Here is a 21,377-nt window from a genome sequence, read left to right as displayed (position 1 = left end):
AGGCTGGTTTCGAACTCCTGAGCTCAAACAATCCGCCCGCCTCGGCCTCCCAGAGAGCTAGGGTTACAGGCATGAGCCACCACGCCCGGCCTTCAGTTCCATTTCTAAGGCTCTCCAGAAAGGTTCTGTTTTTTCAGTTCAAACATCTGTATTCTAACCAAGCTCAGAGCAGCTCATTTTGCCTAGTCCTGGCTCTTTCCTCAATCACTCCCTAACCGTCCTCTGACAAGAACAGAGGGCCAGTGTGGAGCCCAGGGACCCAGGACACCAGCACCCCCTGCAGCTCTAGGGAATGCAATCACTCTGTCTGCTCCTCATCTCTTAGCACGTTCCCTATATTTGCATTTCTCCCAGAACAAAGTTGAATTCTGGTCGTGGCTAGGACAGCATCAAGACCCAGTTTAAGTCTAGATCTACCTCAGACTAAAAATGCATTTCAGAGCATTTTTCCAGGGCATGAGGGAGACTGGCACACCACAATCTCCAAAAAGGCAAAGGGGTGGCGTTTTCGATCAATGTACGTCTTGTCTTCCCTCCCCCACCCCTGCAAGAATCCCTGATTATGATTCTACCTTGTGATGCATGGAAATAACTTACAGGTGGGGGAAAAATGGTTGACACTCAATGCTTTGAACTAACCTGATTTTGATCCCAAATTGGGATTTACCTCACCACTGAACACCAATTTTGATAAAGCATGAGGATTCCTTTCTTGATGGGTCTCAGATGCCCCAGCTCAACTTCGCTTGACACTGGTGGCAACCCCTCCAGCTCCTGTTCTCCACTGAAACTATGTACAGCCCAAGGCAGAGGCTTGCAGATGCCTTTTGTTTGGCCCACACATTTTTTTTTTTAAATGGGAATTAGTTGTCAGCATTTAAAAAGTGGGAAATTTCATCTAAAAACCCAGACTTTTGGCTTTTCTTAAAATAAAAGAGAGGTTATGGGAAGTCTGGGCATGCATTCCTGTAGGAGCTGAACAGTGGCTGCCCCTTGACACAGGGCAAGCCCCCACCACTGCCTACTGTCTCACATCTGGACAGCTTCCCTTGTGGACATTTTTTGTCTGACCCTGTAGGCATTTAAGTTTATACTGGTAGACCTGAAGCACCTGCTGAGGACTGACAGGACAGGGCTCCTCTTGCTCCTGGGCTGAATTTAGAACTCTGGAGACTTAGGGGCTTTGTTCTATTTTAGCAACTGAAACTGGCTAAAAGTAGAAAAATCATTGCTTTTGAGTGTAATATCCCTGCCTCCTGGAAACAGCCGCGTGCTTCCAGACAGGAGACAAAAGTGAAAGCCCACTCTTTCCCCGGGGACTCCTGCAACTGACTGGAGGAGAGCTGACCATTTTTGCTTACCCTAATGGCATGAATGTGAGACACCCATAGCTTTTATCCTGCCTCTCTTCCCCCAGCCCCTTTTCCTTCGTTCTCCCATGGCTACCCACACGTGGGGCCCATGCACAAGCTGTTTGCACTATTTTATTCTGTTTTCTCTAGTGTGTATGCTTTGATGAAGCCTAGCACCAAGCTATGCATAACTGGACTGCCAGCAGAGCCCTTCTGGTGCCGACAGACACTGCTAACATCAAGGGAACACAGCACAAGGGGAAAGGAATAAAGTTCTAATACTCTTCAAAGTTCCTAATTGTAAGACTGGTATGTTTCTTTCCAAAGCTTAGGTTCTGCCAGGAAAAGCTGAGATCAGCTTGTTCCTTGTAAACCTGAGAATCATTATTACATCATCTCAAAGAACTAGGGAAACTTACCCAAATGGGAGATGGTGGGAACTCAAATCCTGCAAACCTAGCTTCAGCCTCAACATCCAAAAGAGAAGGAAAGACATTTTCTGAGCTCTTATAATTCTAGAAATGAACATTCATATGCATCATTTCAATCCCCACAAAAATTCCTTGCGGTGGGAATTGTTGTGCTGTTTTTAGAGGAGCAAACTGAGGTTGACAGAAGTTAAGAAAATTACCCAAGACGACTTATGAAGCAGAGCACCAGGATTCAAACCCAAGTCTGTCACTCAGACTCTGCTCATGGGCCGCCTCACCCTGATTATCCTCTCACATCTCTCTTCATTATTTTTCTTCAAATCTTTTATCACTACCTGTTATTATATATTTATTTGTGCATTTGTTTTTTGCCCATCTCCTCAACAGAACGTAAGTTCCTGGGGCAGAGGCACTGTCTTGTCAGTGCCATTCCTTGCACAGAGAACAGTGGCTGGTGCCTGGTGAGCCCTCAATGGGTATTTGTTATTAGACCGATGGGAAGAACAGCTCTATCTGCCTCACCATGCCACTGCCAAAAAGTGTCCCTGCTCCATGCTCTTTCATTCCTCCCCCTTCCATAAACCCCAAACACCAATCTCAGAGGCCAAGGAAAATGACACAGAGCTGGCAAATGGCTCCTTGTCCTTTCAGACAGGGAGTTTAGAGGGAGGTCAAATTTCTGAAAATATAAGAAAACTTTGTGCGAAGACATAGGCTTATTCCTACAAAGGCAAAAGTTTTCGTGTTGAGGAGGATGTGGTGGCTTATTACGGACTTTCTCCCGTCCAATGCAGGAAGGTTTTGGCTATACCTCCTAGCCTATAATTATGTTCTTTTGCATCCGATAAAGTGCTTGGAGAATTAGGATGATGGAGCAACACAGGTGGAATTAATCAGAAAGTAAAAGTAGCACAGAAAGCATCCCCAAAGCATAAACCCTTCCCCCAAAGCTAAAATAAGGATAAATTAGAGCAATGGTTCCCCAAACCAAATTACCTACGACAGTGGTTCTCCAAGTGTGGTCCCCAGACCAGCAACATAAGCATCATCTGTGAAATTTTAGAAATCCAAATTCTCAGGCCCACCCCAGACCTATTAGAATCAGAAACTCCAGGGTTAGGACCCAGAAATCTGTGTTTTAACAAGCTCTTCAGGTGATTCTTATGCCCGCTAACATTTAAGAGTTACTGTCCTGGGAAACTAAAAATATACAGAATATCCAGATTCTTGGCACTGAATATCCTGATTCAGTAGGAATGCAATGAGGCCCAAGGACATTTCAAAAACTTCCAAGTTGATTTGGACTTGCAGCCAGGTTTGAGAACTACTAAACCTGAGGACTATTCTTTTCCTGGCCCCAGGACAGTGTCCTCAGCTCTAGACCCACCTCCCATCATCCTTCGGTCAGTCACTCACCACACAGAGCAATGATGTGGCTACTATCTTCATGCACAAACTTCCTGGTGACAGCCTCTTCCATGATTTGCTTCACCTGTGGACACATGGACACCATCATTATTTTCATTATTCTTTTTCTTATCAAAGACCACCAGGCAAATAATAGGTTGGCTTTGCCCTCCTAGTCTGGGTTTTCAGACACTTGCAGAGATGATAAGTATGGGAGGGGTGAGGAAGCTAAGTTTCTTCAGTAAAGTCTGCTTCAAGCCTTTCGGAGAGGAAATCAAGAAAAGAGATGCCAAAAACTCACCAACCAATCAGTGCAGATGTTCTAGCCAGGTGGGAGTGCCCTGCCTTGGAGAACAGGGATAGGATGCTGTTTGCTTATCTGTACTCAGCTGGAGAGGGGCTTCTAGGCAGACACATTGCTTTAGAGACAAACTGTCTCCATACACGCTGTAGGTAAACAACCTGCCCCTCATTTTTTCCCCTTCTCTGAGGTTAGGGGTAGGCCTCATGCCTCAGGAACACTCTCTACATGCTAAAAAATCCAGCCTTCTATCTATGGTTTAAAACCCTCATGTTTTGGGTTCCTACCTGGATGTAAAAGTTTCCAAATACCTCAGAAGGTAAGCAGTCACATCCTTCTTTAAGAAAGCACTTTAAAAAATCCCTTTTTAATTGATATAAAGTAAGCATATGGAAAAGAGCTTACATCATAATTATATGGTTAGTGAATTTTTCACAAACTGAACACTCCTGTAAACCAGTATCTACAGCAAGAAACAGAACATGAGACCAACACCCGAAAGTACCTTCTTGCCCTGTCATGGTCCTTTCCAGCCACTACTTCCACCTGATGGTACTCACTAACCTGACTTCTAATACTATAGTTTTGTGTGTTTTTACGCTTTTTATAAATGGAATCAGTGTGTAGTGGTTTATTACTGGTTTCTTTTGCTCACCTGTGTAATTCTGAGATTTGTTTATGTTGTAGATAGTTGTAGAGGAAGCCAGGAGACAGATACTAATACTGGATATTAGAGAGAGGGATTACCTCAACCCCAGTGTAAAATCTTACAGATAAAGCAAGCCCTGGGCAGAGCTAATCTTTGCCATTCTTTGGACAGGCATAAAGTGTTCTGATGCTGCCCTGGATCCCAAATCACTCTCCCAGGACTGTATAGCTCAGAAGGTGGTAGATTGTCAAAAACCTGGGCAAGAGGAGGGAAGGACCTGGAGGCTCCTCTCTGCTGGAAACTGCCCACAGTTAGTGGTTAGATAAAAGGGCATCAAATCGATTTATGCACTCTCAACTATTAAAAGCTTTCTAGTTACTTTCAAGGGGTGTTTGCATTAAACAGAGCATAATGTCACAACTAAAGACCAGGAGGCATCCGAAGCAGGCTGGTGGGGCAGATTTTTGGGTTAAGAGGACCTACAGATGATCCTAGAATTATAATAGAGGTCCTTTGTGAAAGGCCAGCCTTGCCTGTAATTATCCCCATTGTCTCTTCTTGTAGGAGAGAAAAGAATATGGTTCTGTGGAAATTGAGCACTGAATGAGGAAGGGAAATGCATTGAGTTCAAAGCAGGCCAACCTTTGTCGGGTAAGATACACAGCTGTGGCATATTCTGAGTATTTCTCACATTTTCTTAGGAATTGTTCTTGGAGTAGTATTTCCTAAGCACTGGGGGAAAAATCATTGTCTTCTCAAAAATCCTTCCCATTATCCTTGACCAATTCCCAAATTTAGATCACACCAATAATCCCACCACATCCGTCTACAGTTTGGGTAAAGCTACTTTTGTTTTTGTTTGTACTCATATTTCTACAAGTCTCTGTCACTAGACTGTTTTCTTCCTGATAATCACTGAGATTTCTCTTTTTCTTGGGGAGAGCAGAATTGGGGCTTAAATGTTGATTTGATACAACCCTGGCTTAAGAAAACCTTTCCTGGCCACTTCACAGCAAAGGCACAATGAAGCTTCTCCCACAAGCTAGAAAGGTGATGACTTCAACTACATCTTTGCCAAGGAGAGGGAAGGAAACAAATGTTAGGGTACAGTAACCAGGCCATAGTTAATGCAGGAGAACCATCTGGAGCTTTTCAGGATTTTATGAGAACCCAGACTCTTCCCTAATCCTGAAACTCTAAGAAGGGATCCAATATCGTAAACTTTTATAAATGAGGTAGACAGAGATTACAGAAGATAAAGAGATCTAGACTCAGGCTAAGTAATTTACTCAAGGTCACAAAGAACTAGGTCCAGACTATTCCAAAATTTATGGTTTCCCACCAGGCCTCTAAATCTCCAAGAACAACACATCTATTTACCAAACAGTCACTGAGTGCCTACAGTGTGTCAGACACTGGATACAGCACAGTGGAAAAAGCACAGGGGGCTTCCCTGCCTTCATTGAGTTCTCTTATCTAGTAGAGGATAGCTACAGAGGCAGGAGGGGGAGGGAGGCCTAATCCATTCCAAACTACTCTTCGGGTTTGAGCTTTCCAGCTCTCACAGGGGAGTGAGTCATTCATATGGGCACCCCCTCTCAACCACTGAAATTGAAATGGATTTTTGGGCAGGGTCAAGGCAAAGGGCCTTAGTAGAGGGAAGGACTCTTCTCTTTCTGAAGTGGGAGGATTCCCTCAAAAGGGAAAAAAATCCTAGTTTTAAAAATCATTCTCAAAAAAAAACCCCTGGTCCCTGGGTAAGGAGGTGGGCGTGGAGGGAAAAACAGTGAGGTGTGCCGCGAACCCTCTGGCAGCTAGGACTCAGTTGTCAGAGGGATACCGGAGGGGCGATGTAGGACAAGGGGAAGCTAAGCCCCCAAATCACCCACTTAGCCCCGCCCCTCCCCAGGCGGCACCGGCAATGAATGGGAAGCTCCGGTTCTCTAGAAATCGCTGCCACCCCTCCCCCGACCTCGGTTTCCCAGCGCTGCTGCCGTCACAGGGCGGGGAGCTGCGGGATGGTGAAGCAAACAAGCCCCGGGGCGCCAGCCTGGCCCCTCGGGTCCAGGGGTGCTGCCCCAGGGAGGGAGGCGGGAGCCGCATTCGGCCCAGGACCCCGTCCCCGCCCGGCCCAGGCTAGGCCCGGGGGCGCTCGCGCCGAGGGGTGGGAGCGGATCTTTCAGACCCCTGGGCCGCGCAGGCCAGGGCGCAAGCCCCCCGGGGTTCTTGCCCCGACCGTACCTCCTTTTTCACGTTCCACAGCAGTTTCTCTTTGACTGCGTCCTCCGTGCTGCCCATGATGTGGCGGGGAGGCGGCGCCGAGCGGCCCCCCAATCCCCCAGCTCGCCCTCGCCGCCTCCGCGCCTCTCCGCTCAGCGCCCCACGCGAGAGGTGGAGCCCCCGCCCGCCGCGCTCCCCACCCGCCGCCACCGCCGCACCCACTGCCCGGTGCTCGGCTCCGCAGCCATCTTCCGAGCCCCACACAGACGTCAGGCAGCAGGTCCGGCCCCTTCCCACCGCCAGAGGGGGGGTTGCGCACAGCGACAGCGGGAAGTCGGGGCTGGGGGAAGCCTTCGCGCGCTTGGGGGCGGCGAGCCCAGGCGCGCGCCACTGGGGTCGCTGTCATGGTAACGCGCCTGCTCCCGCCCAGAGGGCGCGAAGCCGCATTGTGAGCGCCGGCACCCAGCTCCGCTCCCGGCCAAGCCAAGCCAACCCTGCATCCCGCAGCTCCACGGCTGAGGGGGAAGTCGCTCGCGCCCGGGCGGGCCTCAATCTAGCTAGTTGCCCCCTGACTTCTACCTGCTCGTTCTCCCGACCGGAGGAACAGAGCAGGGAGCCGAGAGGGCCTGCGGTTCGAGCCTGCTCACAGGGAAGCCAGCATTCGTCGCCTGGCCGTGCCCGGGCCAGCCGTCACCATTCAGTTATAAAGTTTGTGGGAAAAGAGGCACTAGGGTCACGGCCTCCTCCCTTCCCCTCGGGGCAGCCGTGTCTCGTCTGGCCCTTCTTGCCGCTATGTGGGAGGTGGGAACTTGGACTGAGCAGGTGAAGGTGAGAGAGATCCCTTCCACGCGATTCGTTTTGGAACTTCACCAGCCTTACAAGGAAATTGAGAGAGGAGGAGGTTGCACGAAGTGATAAAGAACACCTGCTGTTGCAAAATGAAGAGCGGCACGCCCGAATCTAGGTGAGAGCGAGGGGCTTAGGCCTCTTCCGCACGAACAGACAGTCTCCCATTCAACATCTTCCTACGTGATGCAATTTTACAGCGTAAAAAATAAAATACAAGGCAGCAAAACAGCCCTCCTGGATAGAGACCCCTTGCCTGGAGAGTCTACGTCCGGCGTTTTAGAGTCCCCAACTGCAGACTGCGGCGTGGGAAAAGTTCCCACCGCGGCTTTGCAAATAGGCGGGCGTGGTGTTCTTATAGACTGGTGGTAGAGACCCTAGCTAGAGGGCGCGGGACTCCCCGCCCGCCCCGGAGAGGGCCCGCCCCCATGGAAGGGACCGGAAACGCTCTTCCCGGCCCGGAAGCAGTGCTGACTTGGTACACGCGAGCTTCGGCATGGCGGCACACCGCTCCGGTCCACTCAAGCAACAAAATAAAGCCCACAAAGGCGGGCGGCATCGGGGTCGGGGATCTGCACAGCGGGACGGCAAGGGTGAGAAGATAGGGTAGGAGAAAGAAGGGCTATTTAGCCAATATTAACTTCTTCCCTATTCTCAGACTGAGCTGCCGTTTGCGGCGTAGGCCCCGTGCATGCGAAAGGCCCTTTCTAAGATGGGCGGAGAGGGAGCCCCTCACTTGACCTTCTTCTGATATCGGGCACAACAGCTCCTTCTGATCTTCCCTCCAGGCCGTTTAGCACCGAAAACCCTAAGCAAGAAAGTGAGAAAAGAGCTCAGCAGAGTAGACCAGAGGCATCGCGCCAGCCAGCTCCGAAAGCAGAAGAAGGAGGCGGTGAGAGGAGCGGGGGTTGGGAAATGATGCGGCTTCTCAATCGCTCTAGGTGGGCAATGCCTCGAACTAGAAAATGTGACCCAGGGAAGGGGCCAGGGACAGAGAATAACCCTAGAGCACATGTCGGGCTTTCAGACTCACTAGAGCATTCTTTGCTTTGGTCAGAACTGCCACCACGCTGGCATGCAAGAGAGATATTTGTTGCATGATGGAGGGAGGTGGGCATCTGTACTATTGGAAATGCAATACTGGATTGAAGCACTGAGACATTGAGATGTTTGCTGATCCTTTCTATTCTCAGGTTCTGGCAGAGAAGAGACAGCTGGGCAGCAAGGATGGCCCTCCTCATCAGGTATTGGTGGTGCCCCTGCACAACAGAATTTCCCTACCAGAGGCCTTTCGGCTGCTTCAAGATAGGGACAGTGGAGTAGTACACTTGAATGAACTGGGAAGCACCCATAGCTTTATGCTGCTATGCCCTCGCTTGAAACATCGATGGTTTTTCACATCTGCAAGGCCAGGTTAGAGCATACAACAATATTTTCTATCTTATGTTTGAGTTAGGGGTCATTTTTTTTGTGTATAATGTGCTGATGTCAACCACCTATTTGTTACTTTGTCTTCTATCTCCAGGGGATCTGCACACTGTGTTAGACATGGCTAAAGTAGCTGATACCATCCTGTTCCTCCTTGATCCACTAGAAGGCTGGGACAGCACTGGGAATTACTGCCTTTCCTGCCTCTTTGCTCAGGGACTTCCCACCTATAGTAAGTGAATTGGAGTATCAGAGGCCAGGGAAGGAAGTGAATTAATATTTATTGGGCACCTATAATTTTCCAGGCACTGTGATGAGTTCTGTTTAGCTGGTGGTGGAGTATACATGTACAGATAAAACTCGGTCCATTGTTTACAAGTTATCAATCAAAGTGCCTTTTTATTTCTGGGCTGTCCTTTGCCCAGAGAAAGAAGATGAAGTTTGATTTCACTGAAATTCCTTTAGGGTAGTCAAGTATTAGGTTTCCCATTGATCTCTGGGCTTACAACTGAGCTGTTAGGTTGTGAACTACAGGGGGATTTTCATGTAGCGAATCAATATGTCATGAAACCCTTTCTCTTTTGCTTATAGCACTAGCTGTCCAGGGAGTTTCTGGCCTCCCACTGAAGAAACAAATAGATGCCAGAAAGAAACTCAGTAAAGCCATGGAGAAACGCTTTCCGGATGACAAACTCTTCCTGTTAGACACTCAACAGGAGGCAGGGATGCTGCTCAGGCAGTTGGCTAACCAAAAGCAACGGCATCTTGCTTTTCGAGATCGACGGGCCTACCTTTTTGCCCATGCTGCTGATTTTGTGCCTAATGAAGAGAATAATTTGGTGGGGACCTTGAAAATTTCAGGCTATGTTCGTGGGCAGACTCTGAATGTAAATAGCTTGCTGCATATCACTGGACATGGCGATTTCCAAATGAAACAGATAGATGCCCCCCTGGACCCTTTCCCTTTAAATCCTAGAATAATTAAATCCCAGAAGGACCCAGGCATGGAAATGGAGGTAAGGCTGATATTTTTTAAAACCATGTATTGTAGATTCATATGTAAATTGGTGAAGGATGGAAATTTAAAATTCAAAGAAGGTAGTCTGTACACTTCAGCCAATGAGGGAACTGCTAGTTTGAAGTAAGGCAACAGTCAACTTCAAATGTGTTGATGAATCACATATTTATATAGCACTTTCTAGGTACCCTGCACTGCAGTTGGCTCTGAGTTTATAGAAGACACAGAAGATAATGGTCACTGGCCAGGCGCCGTGGCTCACGCCTGTAATCCTAGCACTCTGGGAGGCCGAGGTGGGCGGATTGTTTGACCTCAGGAGTTCGAAACCAGCCTGAGCAAGAGCGAGACCCCGTCTCTACTAAAATAGAAAGAAATTAATTGGACAACTAAAAATATATAGAAAAAATTAGCTGGGCATGGTGGTGAATGCCTGTAGTCCCAGCTACGCGGGAGGGTGACGCAGAAGGATCGCTTGAGCCCAGGAGTTTGAGGTTGCTGTGAGCTAGGCTGACGCCATGGCACTCACTCTAGCCCAGGCAACTAAAGCAAGACTCTGTCTCAAAAAAAAAAAAAAAAAAAGATAATGGTCACTTTCTCAAATAACTTAATTGGGTCAGAAAAAAATGGCAAACCCACGTGAAGTAAAGTTCGAGATAGTATATTGTAAAGGTACAGACAGACCTGCTGTGGAAGGTAAGAAAGTAGATTAGTAAGCTTCACAGAAGAGATCAGACTTGAGCCAGGTGTTGAGAAGGATGAATGTGACTTACGAGTTGAAGAGCAATGAAAGAATATCCTAGAAGATAGAGACAATATGCACTGAGGCACATTGATAGATCAAAGGTTTTTTTGAACTTTGAAGAAATCAGGCTGGCGTACTGGCTCATACCTTATAATCCTAGCATTTTGGGAGGCCAAGGCAAGAGGATTCCTTAAAGCTAGGAGTTCATTTTTTTCTTTTTCTTTTTTTTTTTGAGTCAAGAGTCTTTTTTTGAGTCAAGAGTCTCACTCTGTCACCTGGGCTGGAGTGCTGTGGCATCAGCCTAGCTCACAGCAACCTCAAACTCCTGGGCTTAAGTGATCCTCCTGCTTCAGCCTCCTGAGTAGCTAGAACTACGGTTGTGCACCACCACGCCTGGCTAAGTTTTTCTACTTTTAGTAGAGACGGGGTCTTGCTCTTGCTCAGGCTGGTCTCGAACTCCTGACTTCAAATGATCCTCCCACTTTGGCCTCCCAAGAAGCCAGGAGTTCAAAACCAGCCTGAGCAACATAGCGAGACCCTGACTCTACAAAAAGAAAAATTAGCCAGGTGTGTTTACCTGTAGTCTCAGCTACTCAAGAGGCTGAGGCAGGAGGATAGCTTGAGCCCAGGAGTTCAAGACCAGCCTGGGCAACATAGTGAGACCGTGTCTCTGCAAAAAAATAAAAATTACAAAATTAGCTAGGTGTGGTGGCACATGGCTGTAGTCCCAGCTACTTGGGAGGCTGAGGCGGGAGGATTGCTTGAGCCCAGGAGTTAGAGGCTACAGTGAGCTGTGATGACACCAGTGTACTCTAGCCTGGGTGACAGAGCAAGACTCAATTCTCCTTGAAAAAACAAACAAAAAAAAACAGAAGTATAGAGACTTAAAATTAGGAAATGGCCATTTGGCAAATTTTGGCCTGTTTCATTCATCATCTGCATGAGAACTTACATTTCTGATCTTTCTGGTTACTGTTTTTAGATTTTTGGTAATGTTAGACTAATCATCACCTGCTTTTGGTTTTGAGATTTGTGCTGCAGATGCTGTAGCTGATATGGAAGAAGACCTTAAGGTCCTAATGAAGGCAGACCCTGATAGACAGGAATCCTTACAAACGGAGGCTATCCCAGATCCAATGGAGGGGGAGCAAACCTGGCCCACTGAGGAGGAGCTGAGTGAAACAAATGGTTAGTATTGGCAAACTTGTTTATAATTTATGCAACCTAGAACTGTGGAGTTTGTCTAGCTTCTCACAGTGAGGACCCTATAGAGTGGAGTAGGATGAGGATGTAGTTGAAGGTTTGTCACTCACTTCTTATCCCCAAATGCTGCGTGTTTTCACTAAGCAAACATTGGACACAGCTTTGCTCCACTTCTGAAAATTACTTGTGTTATTGTTCTATAATGAACAGATTAACAATCTCGGATTCATCGCAGGGTTTATTTAGCTGCGTAAATATTGCTAGGTGTGAGGCAGCCAAATTAAATTTGGAAGTAGTCTGTTCTACTCAGTGTCTGCTAGAGATTTCCCTGTTGATAGCAATATCTAGTGTGTTGCCTAGGTGAGAATAACCAGAGTGATAGGAGAAAGGAGTTATATGATTTTCTTAACTTGTTTGGGCTTTTTACAGTTAAGGAAAGCTCCAAGGTGGTAAAGAAGGTCCCCAAAGGAACATCCAGTTACCAAGCTGAATGGATTTTGGATGAAGATGGCGAAAGTGGTGGAGGAGATGATTATGATCATACAGAACATGAGGATTTTATGGAAGAGGAATCTCAGGTAAGGAAATGGGCCGTTATGCCACTTCTGTGTACAGCTCCAAACGCAGGGCAAAGTGCAACTCTTGATCTTAAGGGGTGCTTGTGGTCAGTTTCTTAAGCATGACTCTAGTTGCTGGGGATGAGATTTTTGTCTTAAAACTTAGTCTCTCTTAAAATTTATATTTGTTGGGAATAGGTATCTAGTAAAATTACTTTATTATTAGCTTAATGGCCTTTGGGATAGAGACAAGTGTGATTTTCTTCTGAAATAACTGTAATCCTTCTACAGGATGAGAGTAGTGAAGAGGAAGAAGAGGAAGAATATGAAACTATGACTATAGGGGAATCTGTGCATGATGATCTGTATGATGAGAAAGTAGATGAAGAAGCTGAGGAAAAAATGTTGGAGAAATACAAACAAGAAAGACTGGAAGAGATGTTTCCAGATGAAATAGACACCCCCCGTGACATGGCTGCTAGAATTCGGTTAGTCAACAAGTCTAAATTCAATCAATAAGTTTTTATTTGAAACTTAATTGGCTCAGAACTATGTCAGTGTGATGCAAAAGAAGAAAAACACATTGTTCATGCTCCTGAAGGGCTAATATTTTATATCACAAAGCAAAACATACATAGAGGAAACAGTAATATATAATCAAGCTCTAGACTATGGTTTAGACTAATGTTATGGGACTTCAATGAAGGAGAAATACTAAGGTTAATTAGCAAATACTTCTATAGGAGCTAATATTCAGTTGAAGTATATAATGTTTGGAGGTTTTGAGGGGTTTGGGTGGGACAGCAAAAGTAAAAGCACGAAGATGTAAATGATCATGTCTGCTCTGGAGGTGGGTCTGACTAAAGCCAGAGAGTTCATGTTGGATATTAGAGGGGTAAGGCTATTACTAAGGATCTTGTTTGTCAGGTTAAAGAGCCACTCCCTGTCAGGCAATAGGAGCCACTGTAAATACTTTGTCAGTGAGAAGCTTGGGTTTGGTTCTGATATACTTCTTACAAGTTAATTTGGAGTTTGGTCTTGGTTTAAGCTATTAGGTTATTTTCAGAGATAGTAACCAGAGTTCTTTTAAGGTAGCGTGATAGCCATTTTAGAAGTGACGTGAGTCCATGTAGCACCATATAAGTCTGACTTAATTTTCTTTAAAATCTTTTATATTCTAGATTTCAGAAATACAGAGGTCTCAAGAGCTTCCGGACATCTCCATGGGATCCTAAGGAAAACCTTCCTCCAGATTACGCTCGGATCTTTCAGTTTCAGAACTTTACTAATACTAGGAAAAGCATCTTTAAAGAGATTGAGGAAAAAGAGGTTGAAGGAGCTGAGGTATCTACTTTCCCTCCCTTGTCCATCCTATAATTTGCTTTTGTCAATGTATTCCCTACTTTACTCATTCTCTTGGCATGAGAATGAGGTACCTTACTTTATTTTGTGCTGCCCTTAGATGAATTAGGGGAGGCACTGAGTCATCTCTAAGAGTGATATCGGGAACAAAGAGGTATCAAAGATGTTAAGTGAAAAAGTTGAATATGGGTACTTGAAGCATCTTAAAGGGCAAGGGTTGGCTTTAAAAAGGTAATCTGAGAGACTTTTAACACTTTTAGCATTGGAGAAATGCCTCATCATTATTGGGACTTTGAAGGGTAACCTCATGATTGTTTTCTGCTTTCTCATGGCAGGTTGGCTGGTATGTCACACTTCATATCTCTGAAGTCCCAGTCTCAGTGGTTGAATACTTCAGGCAAGGAGCACCCTTGATTGCATTTTCTTTACTACCTCATGAACAGAAGGTGAATTATTGTCTTGTGGGAAATGGGAAGTTAAAAAACTTTCCAACCCATTCATTCTGTCTTGAAAGTCTTAAAATTCTGTTTATGTGACTGATATTTTGCTCTTTGGGATGTGAAAATTCTGCCTTTATAATTAGGAATCACAATAATAGAGAAGTCAACGATGGTTACCCAAAATGTCTGAACCTGTCTGAAGCATCTCAGTGATGCAATCCCCGTGTGTTTCTGAGACTTCTCTAAGTTTGTTTTTCAGATGAGATATTGAACAAGGGTTGGCAGCCTTAAAACTAGGGCCGGGCAACACCCTGGGAGGCAGAGGCGGGCGGATCGTTCGAGCTCAGGAGTTCGAGACCAGCCTGAGCAAGAGCAAGACCCCGTCTCTACTAAAAATAGAAAGAAATTAGCTGGACAACTAAAAATATAGAAAAAATTAGCCGGGCATGGTGGCGCATGCCTGTAGTCCCAGCTACTTGGGAGGATGAGGCAGAAGGATCGCTTGAGCCCAGGAGTTTGAGGTTGCTGTGAGCTAGGCTGATGCCATGGCACTCTAGCCCGGGCAACAGAGTGAGACTCTGTCTGAAAAAAAAAAAAGTCTATGCCAAGGTGCAGATTTCTTTTCTCTTGGTGGCCAACAGTCATGTACATTGAGGAGTATGTGACAGGTCTTTGGGTCAGTGTGGGTAAGGATTGAAGAAGAAGGGGTTTGAATCGATATGGTTTTGAGGTGTGTGGTGAGTGAATGACTTCAAGGCCACTGATTTTTGTAGCAGATGTTGAGCTCTTTTATGTTAGATGTGAGAAGGTAAGCTAGCACAGAGGGGTGCATGAGACCTCTGATCAGCCTAAGTTTGGCTGGAGTGACAGCTGGTAGTAGAGGTAAAAGATGAATCTGTGTTCCATCATCTGCAGTTCACCGCTAATTAACCTTGTCAGTTCTTAGAATCTGCTAGTTTGGTTTGTCTTCTTTCAGGTTAGGCTGTTGTATTCCTAAACTACAAAGTTTTTTTTTCTTTACTTGATCCTCAGATGTCAGTTTTGAATATGGTGGTGAGACGGGACCCTGGCAACATTGAACCTGTGAAAGCCAAAGAGGAGCTGATTTTCCACTGTGGATTCAGGCGCTTCCGAGCCTCACCTTTATTCTCTCAGCACACTGCAGGTTAGCAGTGGGGAAGCTTCTGGGTTTTTGTCCATCTTACTGTCTTTTAGGAACTGTGACTTTGGGGGAGGGGTGCAGAATACACAGTTTCAGACTCTTAGATCTCTGGGTTAGAAGTATTTTCAATACTCAGGCTTAGGAGTCAATGATGTTTTTATTCCAAATGTCTGAACCTGTCTGAAGCATCCCAGTGATGCAGCCTCTGTATGGTGCTGAGGCTTTTCTGCCGTGAGTATTTGTGTCAGAGTAGGTTTTGAATAGGAGTTGGCTGCTTTATAAAACGGGTGTGTATTTTCAGGTGTGGAAATCTTGGTGTGTAGTGTGCCCAGGGCACTGTGGGTGAAGGGATGGAGTTGGATGTCGCCCATAGTTGGGTAAAGCAGAGAGGTATGGGTTCTGAAATGTTGAGAGACAGGATGAGAGTTTGGAGAATGATGACTAGGGACACTTCTGTGGCAAAAATGATTGTACTCTTACACATTAGGAGTAGGAAGATGTGTTGCCCACTAACGTGGGGGCTTCTGAGCATCATCTCAGCTCACTCAGCTTTCAGCAATGGCAGAAGGAAGATGATGAAGGTAGTATTAATGGTGTTCTGGATAATTTTTATTCTCACAAACCATGGTGACTAAACGAATGATTAATTTTTCTTTCCCTTAAAATATTTTATTTTCCTATAATTTTAGTGTTTAAAAAAAGGGGTGAAGGTTACATTGAAGGTACAAGTAGAAGCTCAAGGTAGTCTTCAAGATCAAGGGTTAGGAAACTATGACCTTTGGGCCAAATCTGTCCCTACTGCTTGTTTTTATAAACAGAGTTATTGGAGGTTTTTCTTTTTTTTTTTTTAAAATGTACTGTTGTGATTCTCAACCCCCAGGCCATGGCCCGGTACCAGGCTGTGCATCACTGCCTGAGGTTGCTCCCCTCCTCCCACGGCCCCCAAACCACCCCCCACACCCCCTGCCGGAAAAATTGTCTTCTGTAAAACTTAGGAAGGTGGAGGGGGGGTGTTGCAGGGCAGGAGGTGAGTGCCGGGTGGACCAGCAAGCAAAGCTTCATTTGTATTTATAGCTGCTCTGTTCCCCATCGCTTGTATCACTGCCTGAGTTCCCCTCCCCTGTGTCCGTGGAAAAATTGTCTTCCATGAAACCAGTCCCTGGTGCCAAAAGATTGGGGATTGCTGATGTATTGTCTATGGCTGCTTTTATGTTAAAGTAGCACAGTTGAGTAGTTGGGACAGAAACTGTATGGGTGCAAAGCCTAAAGTATTGACTATTTGGCCCTTTACAGAAAATGTTTGACAATTCGTGCTCAAGACTAAGAGCTGTTGATTGAGCAAAGTTATTCTCTATAATGCACTAATTTTCAAATGAGGTAGAGGTGGTGGGCATCAGAATCACTTGGAGAACTTTTTCAAACCCCAAATTTAGTTTCCAAGCTCCAAGATTCTGCCTTCAGATAAAAAGTTACTGGTTAGGAGTAGGTCATTATCTTTATTTGTATTGAGACAGGAAAAATTTTTGAGAACTAATGGGGTAGAGAAATGCAAGCTGCTTTAGGTTTAGGAGTTGCAATAGTAGCCTTTTATAGACCTCTGGATTATGTACGGTTTTTCAAAATGTTTTTGGTTTTTATTTTTTAACCCTTGTTTTGACAGCGGACAAACATAAATTTCAGAGGTTCCTGACTGCTGATGTGGCCCTGGTGGTGACAGTATATGCGCCAATCACTTTTCCTCCTGCATCTGTGCTGCTTTTCAAGCAGAAAAGCAATGGTAAGTTGAGTTCAGAGAGGTGAACAGGCCTGTAGGTCCTTATAGGATTAACATTGTTGTCTCTTCTGTATTTAGATTTGGGAGCCAAATGGTACAGAGAAGGTAATGATGGTTTTCAGAATATAGTAAGTCTTCACTTAACCTCATCAACAGTTTCTTGAAAACTTCGACTTTAAGCAAAATGACATACAGGAGGCCCTCAGTTAATGTCAACGTCCTTTCTTTATAATGTTGAAGAGGAAAAACATTGGTTTTGTTATATGTCGTTTCGCTTAAAGTTGAAGTTTCAAAGAACTTATTGACGAGGTTGAAGACTTACTGTTTATCAATCTCAGTGTCACAGTGGGTCTAGGGCAGGGGTGACAAACTGGGTTTTAGCTTGCTTGCAAAACCTTAGCTAATCAGTACAAGCTGCTCCGAGTCCTATATTTAGGATAGGTTCTAGGGACAGGCTTAGCAGGAACAGCATTTAGTGATCTTTGCCATGGACCCAGGAGGGTAGCATAGTGTAATGTTGCTTTAAGGTTTTTCCAAGAAAATCTTGCATAGGTCTTTAAATGGACTGGAGCAATAAATGAAGGCTTTGGCCTATTGACTCCTGAACAGACTCCTGCTCTGCTTTTGCCCCTTAGGAATGCACAGCCTCATTGCTACAGGCCATCTGTTGTCAGTGGATCCGGATAGAATGGTCATCAAGAGAGTTGTTCTGAGTGGTCATCCTTTCAAAATTTTTACTAAGATGGCAGTGGTACGTTACATGTTCTTCAGCAGAGGTAGGTATGAAGAAGGAAAATGGGATCTGATTGCCTTTGTGGTCTGAAGATTGGGTTTACATTTTGTGGGTAAATGTTTCATTTTGGTCTTTAACGTGTTCTATTCTAAGAGGATGTGCTGTGGTTTAAACCAGTGGAACTGAGAACAAAGTGGGGCCGCAGAGGACACATCAAGGAGCCTTTAGGTAAGAGAGTGTGGGATTTGGGACCTTGTCTAGATTTCTCAGTGTTAACTAAATGACTATTGGGTTGGAAGTCACTGCTTTAAAATTTTCTACTTTTAATTTGACCAACTTGCTCTGTTTTCTTTCTAGGTACCCATGGCCACATGAAGTGCAGCTTTGATGGGAAGCTAAAATCTCAGGACACAGTACTGATGAACCTCTATAAACGAGTTTTCCCCAAATGGACTTATGATCCATATGTACCAGAACCAGTACCTTGGGTGAAAAGTGAGATTTCTTCAATAGTGCCTGAAGTGGGTATGGAGTGATAGATTTTAAAAAATTCTGTCTTGCTGGTGCCAGTTAGCATTCTAGGGATGGGAGCCTACAGGCTGTGATTGGGCAAAGTTTGTTTTCTACTTCAGCATCAGTCTGCTGCCCCATTTGCAAAAAGACTTTGCTTGGCCTTGACACTATGTCTCAGTGAAGTACAGAAGTTTTTCTACTGCTTAGTCCAACAAACTATTAAATTTTTTTTTTTTTTTTTTTAGACAGAGTGTCACTCTGTTGCTCGGGCTAGAGTGCCGTGGCATCAGCTCACAGCAACCTCAAACTCCTGGGCTCAAGTGATCCTACTGCCTCAGCCTCCCGAGTAGCTGGGACTACAGGCATGCGCCACCATGCCCGGCTAATTTTTTCTATATATTTTTAGTTGTCCAATTAATTTCTTTCTATTTTTAGTAGAGACAGGGTCTTGCTCTTGCTCAGGCTGGTCTCGAACTCCTGAGCTCAAACAATCCACCCACTTTGGCCTCCCAGAGTTCTAGGATTACAGGCATGAACCACTGCGCCCGGCCGAAAAAAACTATTAAATCTTAACTGAAATATCCCATTAAACATTTGAAAACTTTTAAGAGGGAAAGATGGAATGTTGACAATGACAAGGAAACAAAATGTTCAAGTATCTATAGACATTGAATCTTTTCCTTTTGCATAATTAAACAGAAACAGATGGGAAAGGAGCTGGGTTTTCAGCCTGCTTTACCCAAGTTAGGGAGGTTAAGTCTACATTTCCACCACTCAGGACAATACAAATGTTCTTTACGTCTGGGGATACTGTTTGAAAATGCTTAGACAGCACAGCAGCTACTCCAACACCAGCTGTAGGTTCAATGAGTAGTTTCATCCTCTCCCACACCAGCTGGGTTGCATACTGTTGGTACAGAGGGGAATGAGAATTAGTGAAATGGGAGAAGGGGAGTTGAGTGGTTTAATTATAAAGGCCAGAAGAGGATACACCCAGTTTGAATTTTCTTATTGCTACGTATGTGTGCCTGCCAAGGCTTTTCTTTCATCCTAACTCTGCTTCTTCTGGCAAGAGGGTTGTCCTGATACATCTAGGATATGCTCCCACATGTCATGAAGTCACTTAGCCAAGGGGTCAGTTGCTACTCATAACAGAATATTCTTTTGCCTAAGGAGTTGTACCATTCTTTTGTTATTTCTTTTCCCATCGGAGCCTTACCTTAATTTCATCTTCTGTGACAGTGAAGACATCATCTACAAGGTCCCTTATAATAGGCCAGGTGTTAAAGCCAATGCTGGATTTGACACCATCTGCTATGGTTTCTGGAGGATATGGGTTGGGGATCAGTTCCCCTTTCAGTTTGGATTGGTAGCAGTCATCTGCATTCAAGGGTTCAGCAGCATATACCTTTACACTAGGTCTCAGAGCCTGGGAAGAGGAATATTAAGACACCTTAAAACAAGCCACAGTGTTGCCTGCATGTCTAAAATAAAATAGGCAGAACAGGTAATACACTTCTGCCCAAGTAAAAGCCTTTCCTTGGTGGATGTAATGAAAATATGACCTTAGAGCACTTTATAAATAAACTGTATGTCTAATACTGGCCTTCAGTTCCCTGGATCACATCTGGGCCTACTGGTTATTTGGGAAAAGGGTAGCCCCTGGTGTGGATAGTAGATTGGAGAGATGGAATTCAGGGACAGGACTGTGAAAGTGTCAATCATTGTAACTGCTTTTGTTCTATAAAGTTGTCATGGATTAAGGAGAAAATAGTGAGGCAGTGCCAGGGGATAAGGGGAAGGAAGGAATGATACTCTGGGGTGAATGCTGAACAAGTATCCACAATGCACTATGATGTAAAATAAATCCTCTGAAGCAGAGAGTCCTCCAGGAGCTGTTTTCTCACCTTAACTGTAATTGCTATTCCAGCAACCATTCCTCCTCCCCCTACAGGTACCACCAGTGCATCCACCAAGGGAACCTTTAGTGAAAAGAATATAAAGTGTAAATAGGCCTATCAATAAGCAGTTTTATATGTACATATAAAATAATTAAATCTAGAGCCAAACAGCTTTACCAGTAGCTAAATAGGAAGAACTAGGCTGTTTTACCTGGTTCAGCACTTCTAGCGCAATTGTTCCTTGCCCAGCTATAACTGCAGGCTCCTGGTTGGGATGTACCATGATGCCTTCTGTTTCTTCCATAATTCTCTTTGTAACATTTTCTCTGGACTGAAAGTACATTAATTTACCTTACTTGATTTGCATTTAATAAAGTTCCCAACAAATTTGATTCAGTGTTTAACTCTTTATTGACAATCTCCTTTTTTTCTGACTTTGTTCAGGCACTGGGGATAGATATTGCAGTGAACAAAACAGTCCCTGCCCTCAAGGGGTTATATCATATGGTGGAGAGGGGTGGGATATAAGTAAATATATATCTAAGTGCTATAGAGAAAAATGAAGGAATTTATTTTATATAGGGTGGCCAGGAACAGCCTCTGGTAAAGTGATATATTGACAAATTTGAACAAGTGCTATGGATCTCTGGAATATTCCAGGGAGAGGGTAATAGCAAGTGCAAAGACTACAGAGTAGGAATGCTTGACCTTTCTGAGGAACTGCTAAGAAGGTAGTGTGGCTGGCATGGAGTGTTTGGGGGAGAGAAATATGTGATGCCGGAAAGATAGGAATGGGCCAGTGCATCAGGCCTTAGGTGATTGTAAGGACTTTGGTTTCCACTGTGTAAGAGGGGAACCCATTCTGGAAAATTTTGAGTTGACAAGAGACAAGTTCTAACTTACTAAATTAATAGCTCTGGTTGCTCTCTTGAAAACACTAGTGGGGCAAGGGTGAAAGCAAACAGACCACTTAGGCTACTGAATCTAGGTGAGAATTGATGTTGGTTTGAATCAGTGGTAATGGTAGAGGCAGAAGTAGTTGGATTATGGAAATATTTTGAAAGTAGGACTGAGATGTGGGGTGTGACAGGGTTACCAGAGATGACTCTGACTTTTGCTTGAGCAACTAGAAGGATAAAAGTTGCCATTACTAAGATGAGGAAGACGGGAAGGGGAGTAAAATCAAGAGTTTGGTTTTTGACATCGTAAGTTTGAGATAACCTCTTAAGACAGCCAAATGGGAAAATCAGGTGATCATTGGATATACAAGTCTGGTGTTGAGGGGAGAGGTCACGACTGGAGTTGTTAGCCTATAGGTGATTTTTATTTTATTTTATT

General features: G+C 44.9%; 3 protein-coding genes across 4 annotated transcripts in view; 1 reads left to right on the top strand and 2 right to left on the bottom strand.

Moving 5' to 3' along the window:
- The window catches only part of SGSM2 (small G protein signaling modulator 2), a 34,465-nt gene extending 28,027 nt beyond the window's left edge, over positions 1-6,438 (bottom strand). For both annotated transcript variants that reach the window (XM_012653044.1, XM_012653046.1), the window contains exons 1-2: positions 6,382-6,438; positions 3,200-3,275 (exon numbers count right to left, since the gene is read on the bottom strand). In XM_012653044.1, the coding sequence (XP_012508498.1) occupies positions 3,200-3,275; positions 6,382-6,438 (133 nt within the window). The remainder of the gene's footprint in view (positions 1-3,199; positions 3,276-6,381) is intronic.
- A 1,224-nt stretch (positions 6,439-7,662) lies between these two features.
- TSR1 (TSR1, 20S rRNA accumulation, homolog (S. cerevisiae)) lies at positions 7,663-18,350 on the top strand. The gene is made up of 15 exons (XM_012653043.1): positions 7,663-7,799; positions 7,995-8,098; positions 8,400-8,619; positions 8,732-8,866; positions 9,226-9,650; positions 11,423-11,582; positions 12,027-12,175; positions 12,446-12,642; positions 13,336-13,498; positions 13,852-13,962; positions 14,989-15,121; positions 16,779-16,895; positions 17,528-17,668; positions 17,779-17,853; positions 17,983-18,350. The coding sequence occupies exons 1-15, from the start codon at positions 7,703-7,705 to the stop codon at positions 18,159-18,161; spliced, it is 2,406 nt and encodes an 801-aa protein (XP_012508497.1). The 5' UTR covers positions 7,663-7,702; the 3' UTR covers positions 18,162-18,350.
- Positions 18,351-18,697: 347 nt separating this feature from the next.
- Positions 18,698-20,399, bottom strand: SRR (serine racemase). The gene is made up of 4 exons (XM_012653042.1): positions 20,251-20,399; positions 20,046-20,120; positions 19,358-19,567; positions 18,698-19,045 (listed from the first exon to the last, which is right to left on the bottom strand). Exons 1-4 carry the CDS (start codon positions 20,380-20,382, stop codon positions 18,830-18,832), a joined length of 633 nt encoding a protein of 210 aa, XP_012508496.1. The 5' UTR covers positions 20,383-20,399; the 3' UTR covers positions 18,698-18,829.
- Between the last annotated feature and the right edge of the window lie 978 nt (positions 20,400-21,377).

This window comes from Propithecus coquereli, unplaced genomic scaffold (genome assembly GCF_000956105.1).
Source record: "Propithecus coquereli isolate 6110/MARCELLA unplaced genomic scaffold, Pcoq_1.0 Scaffold409, whole genome shotgun sequence".
Taxonomy (NCBI): domain Eukaryota; kingdom Metazoa; phylum Chordata; class Mammalia; order Primates; family Indriidae; genus Propithecus; species Propithecus coquereli.
This window is presented reverse-complemented; position numbering and strand designations above follow the sequence as displayed.

What these genes read in the sequence shown, in the direction of transcription:
- TSR1 (XM_012653043.1), top strand. Translation starts at nt 7,703, where the DNA reads ATGGCGGCACACCGCTCCGGTCCACTCAAGCAACAAAATAAAGCCCAC. An exon ending in TTATGGAAGAGGAATCTCAG is followed by an intron (nt 12,176 to 12,445) that starts GTAAGGAAATGG and finishes ATCCTTCTACAG; the next exon opens with GATGAGAGTAGTGAAGAGGA. An exon ending in TACTACCTCATGAACAGAAG is followed by an intron (nt 13,963 to 14,988) that starts GTGAATTATTGT and finishes CTTGATCCTCAG; the next exon opens with ATGTCAGTTTTGAATATGGT.
- SRR (XM_012653042.1), bottom strand. Translation starts at nt 20,382, where the DNA reads ATGTACTTTCAGTCCAGAGAAAATGTTACAAAGAGAATTATGGAAGAA. An exon ending in CGCTAGAAGTGCTGAACCAG is followed by an intron (nt 20,121 to 20,250) that starts GTAAAACAGCCT and finishes TTTTCACTAAAG; the next exon opens with GTTCCCTTGGTGGATGCACT. An exon ending in TCACAGAAGATGAAATTAAG is followed by an intron (nt 19,046 to 19,357) that starts GTAAGGCTCCGA and finishes CTGTACCAACAG; the next exon opens with TATGCAACCCAGCTGGTGTG.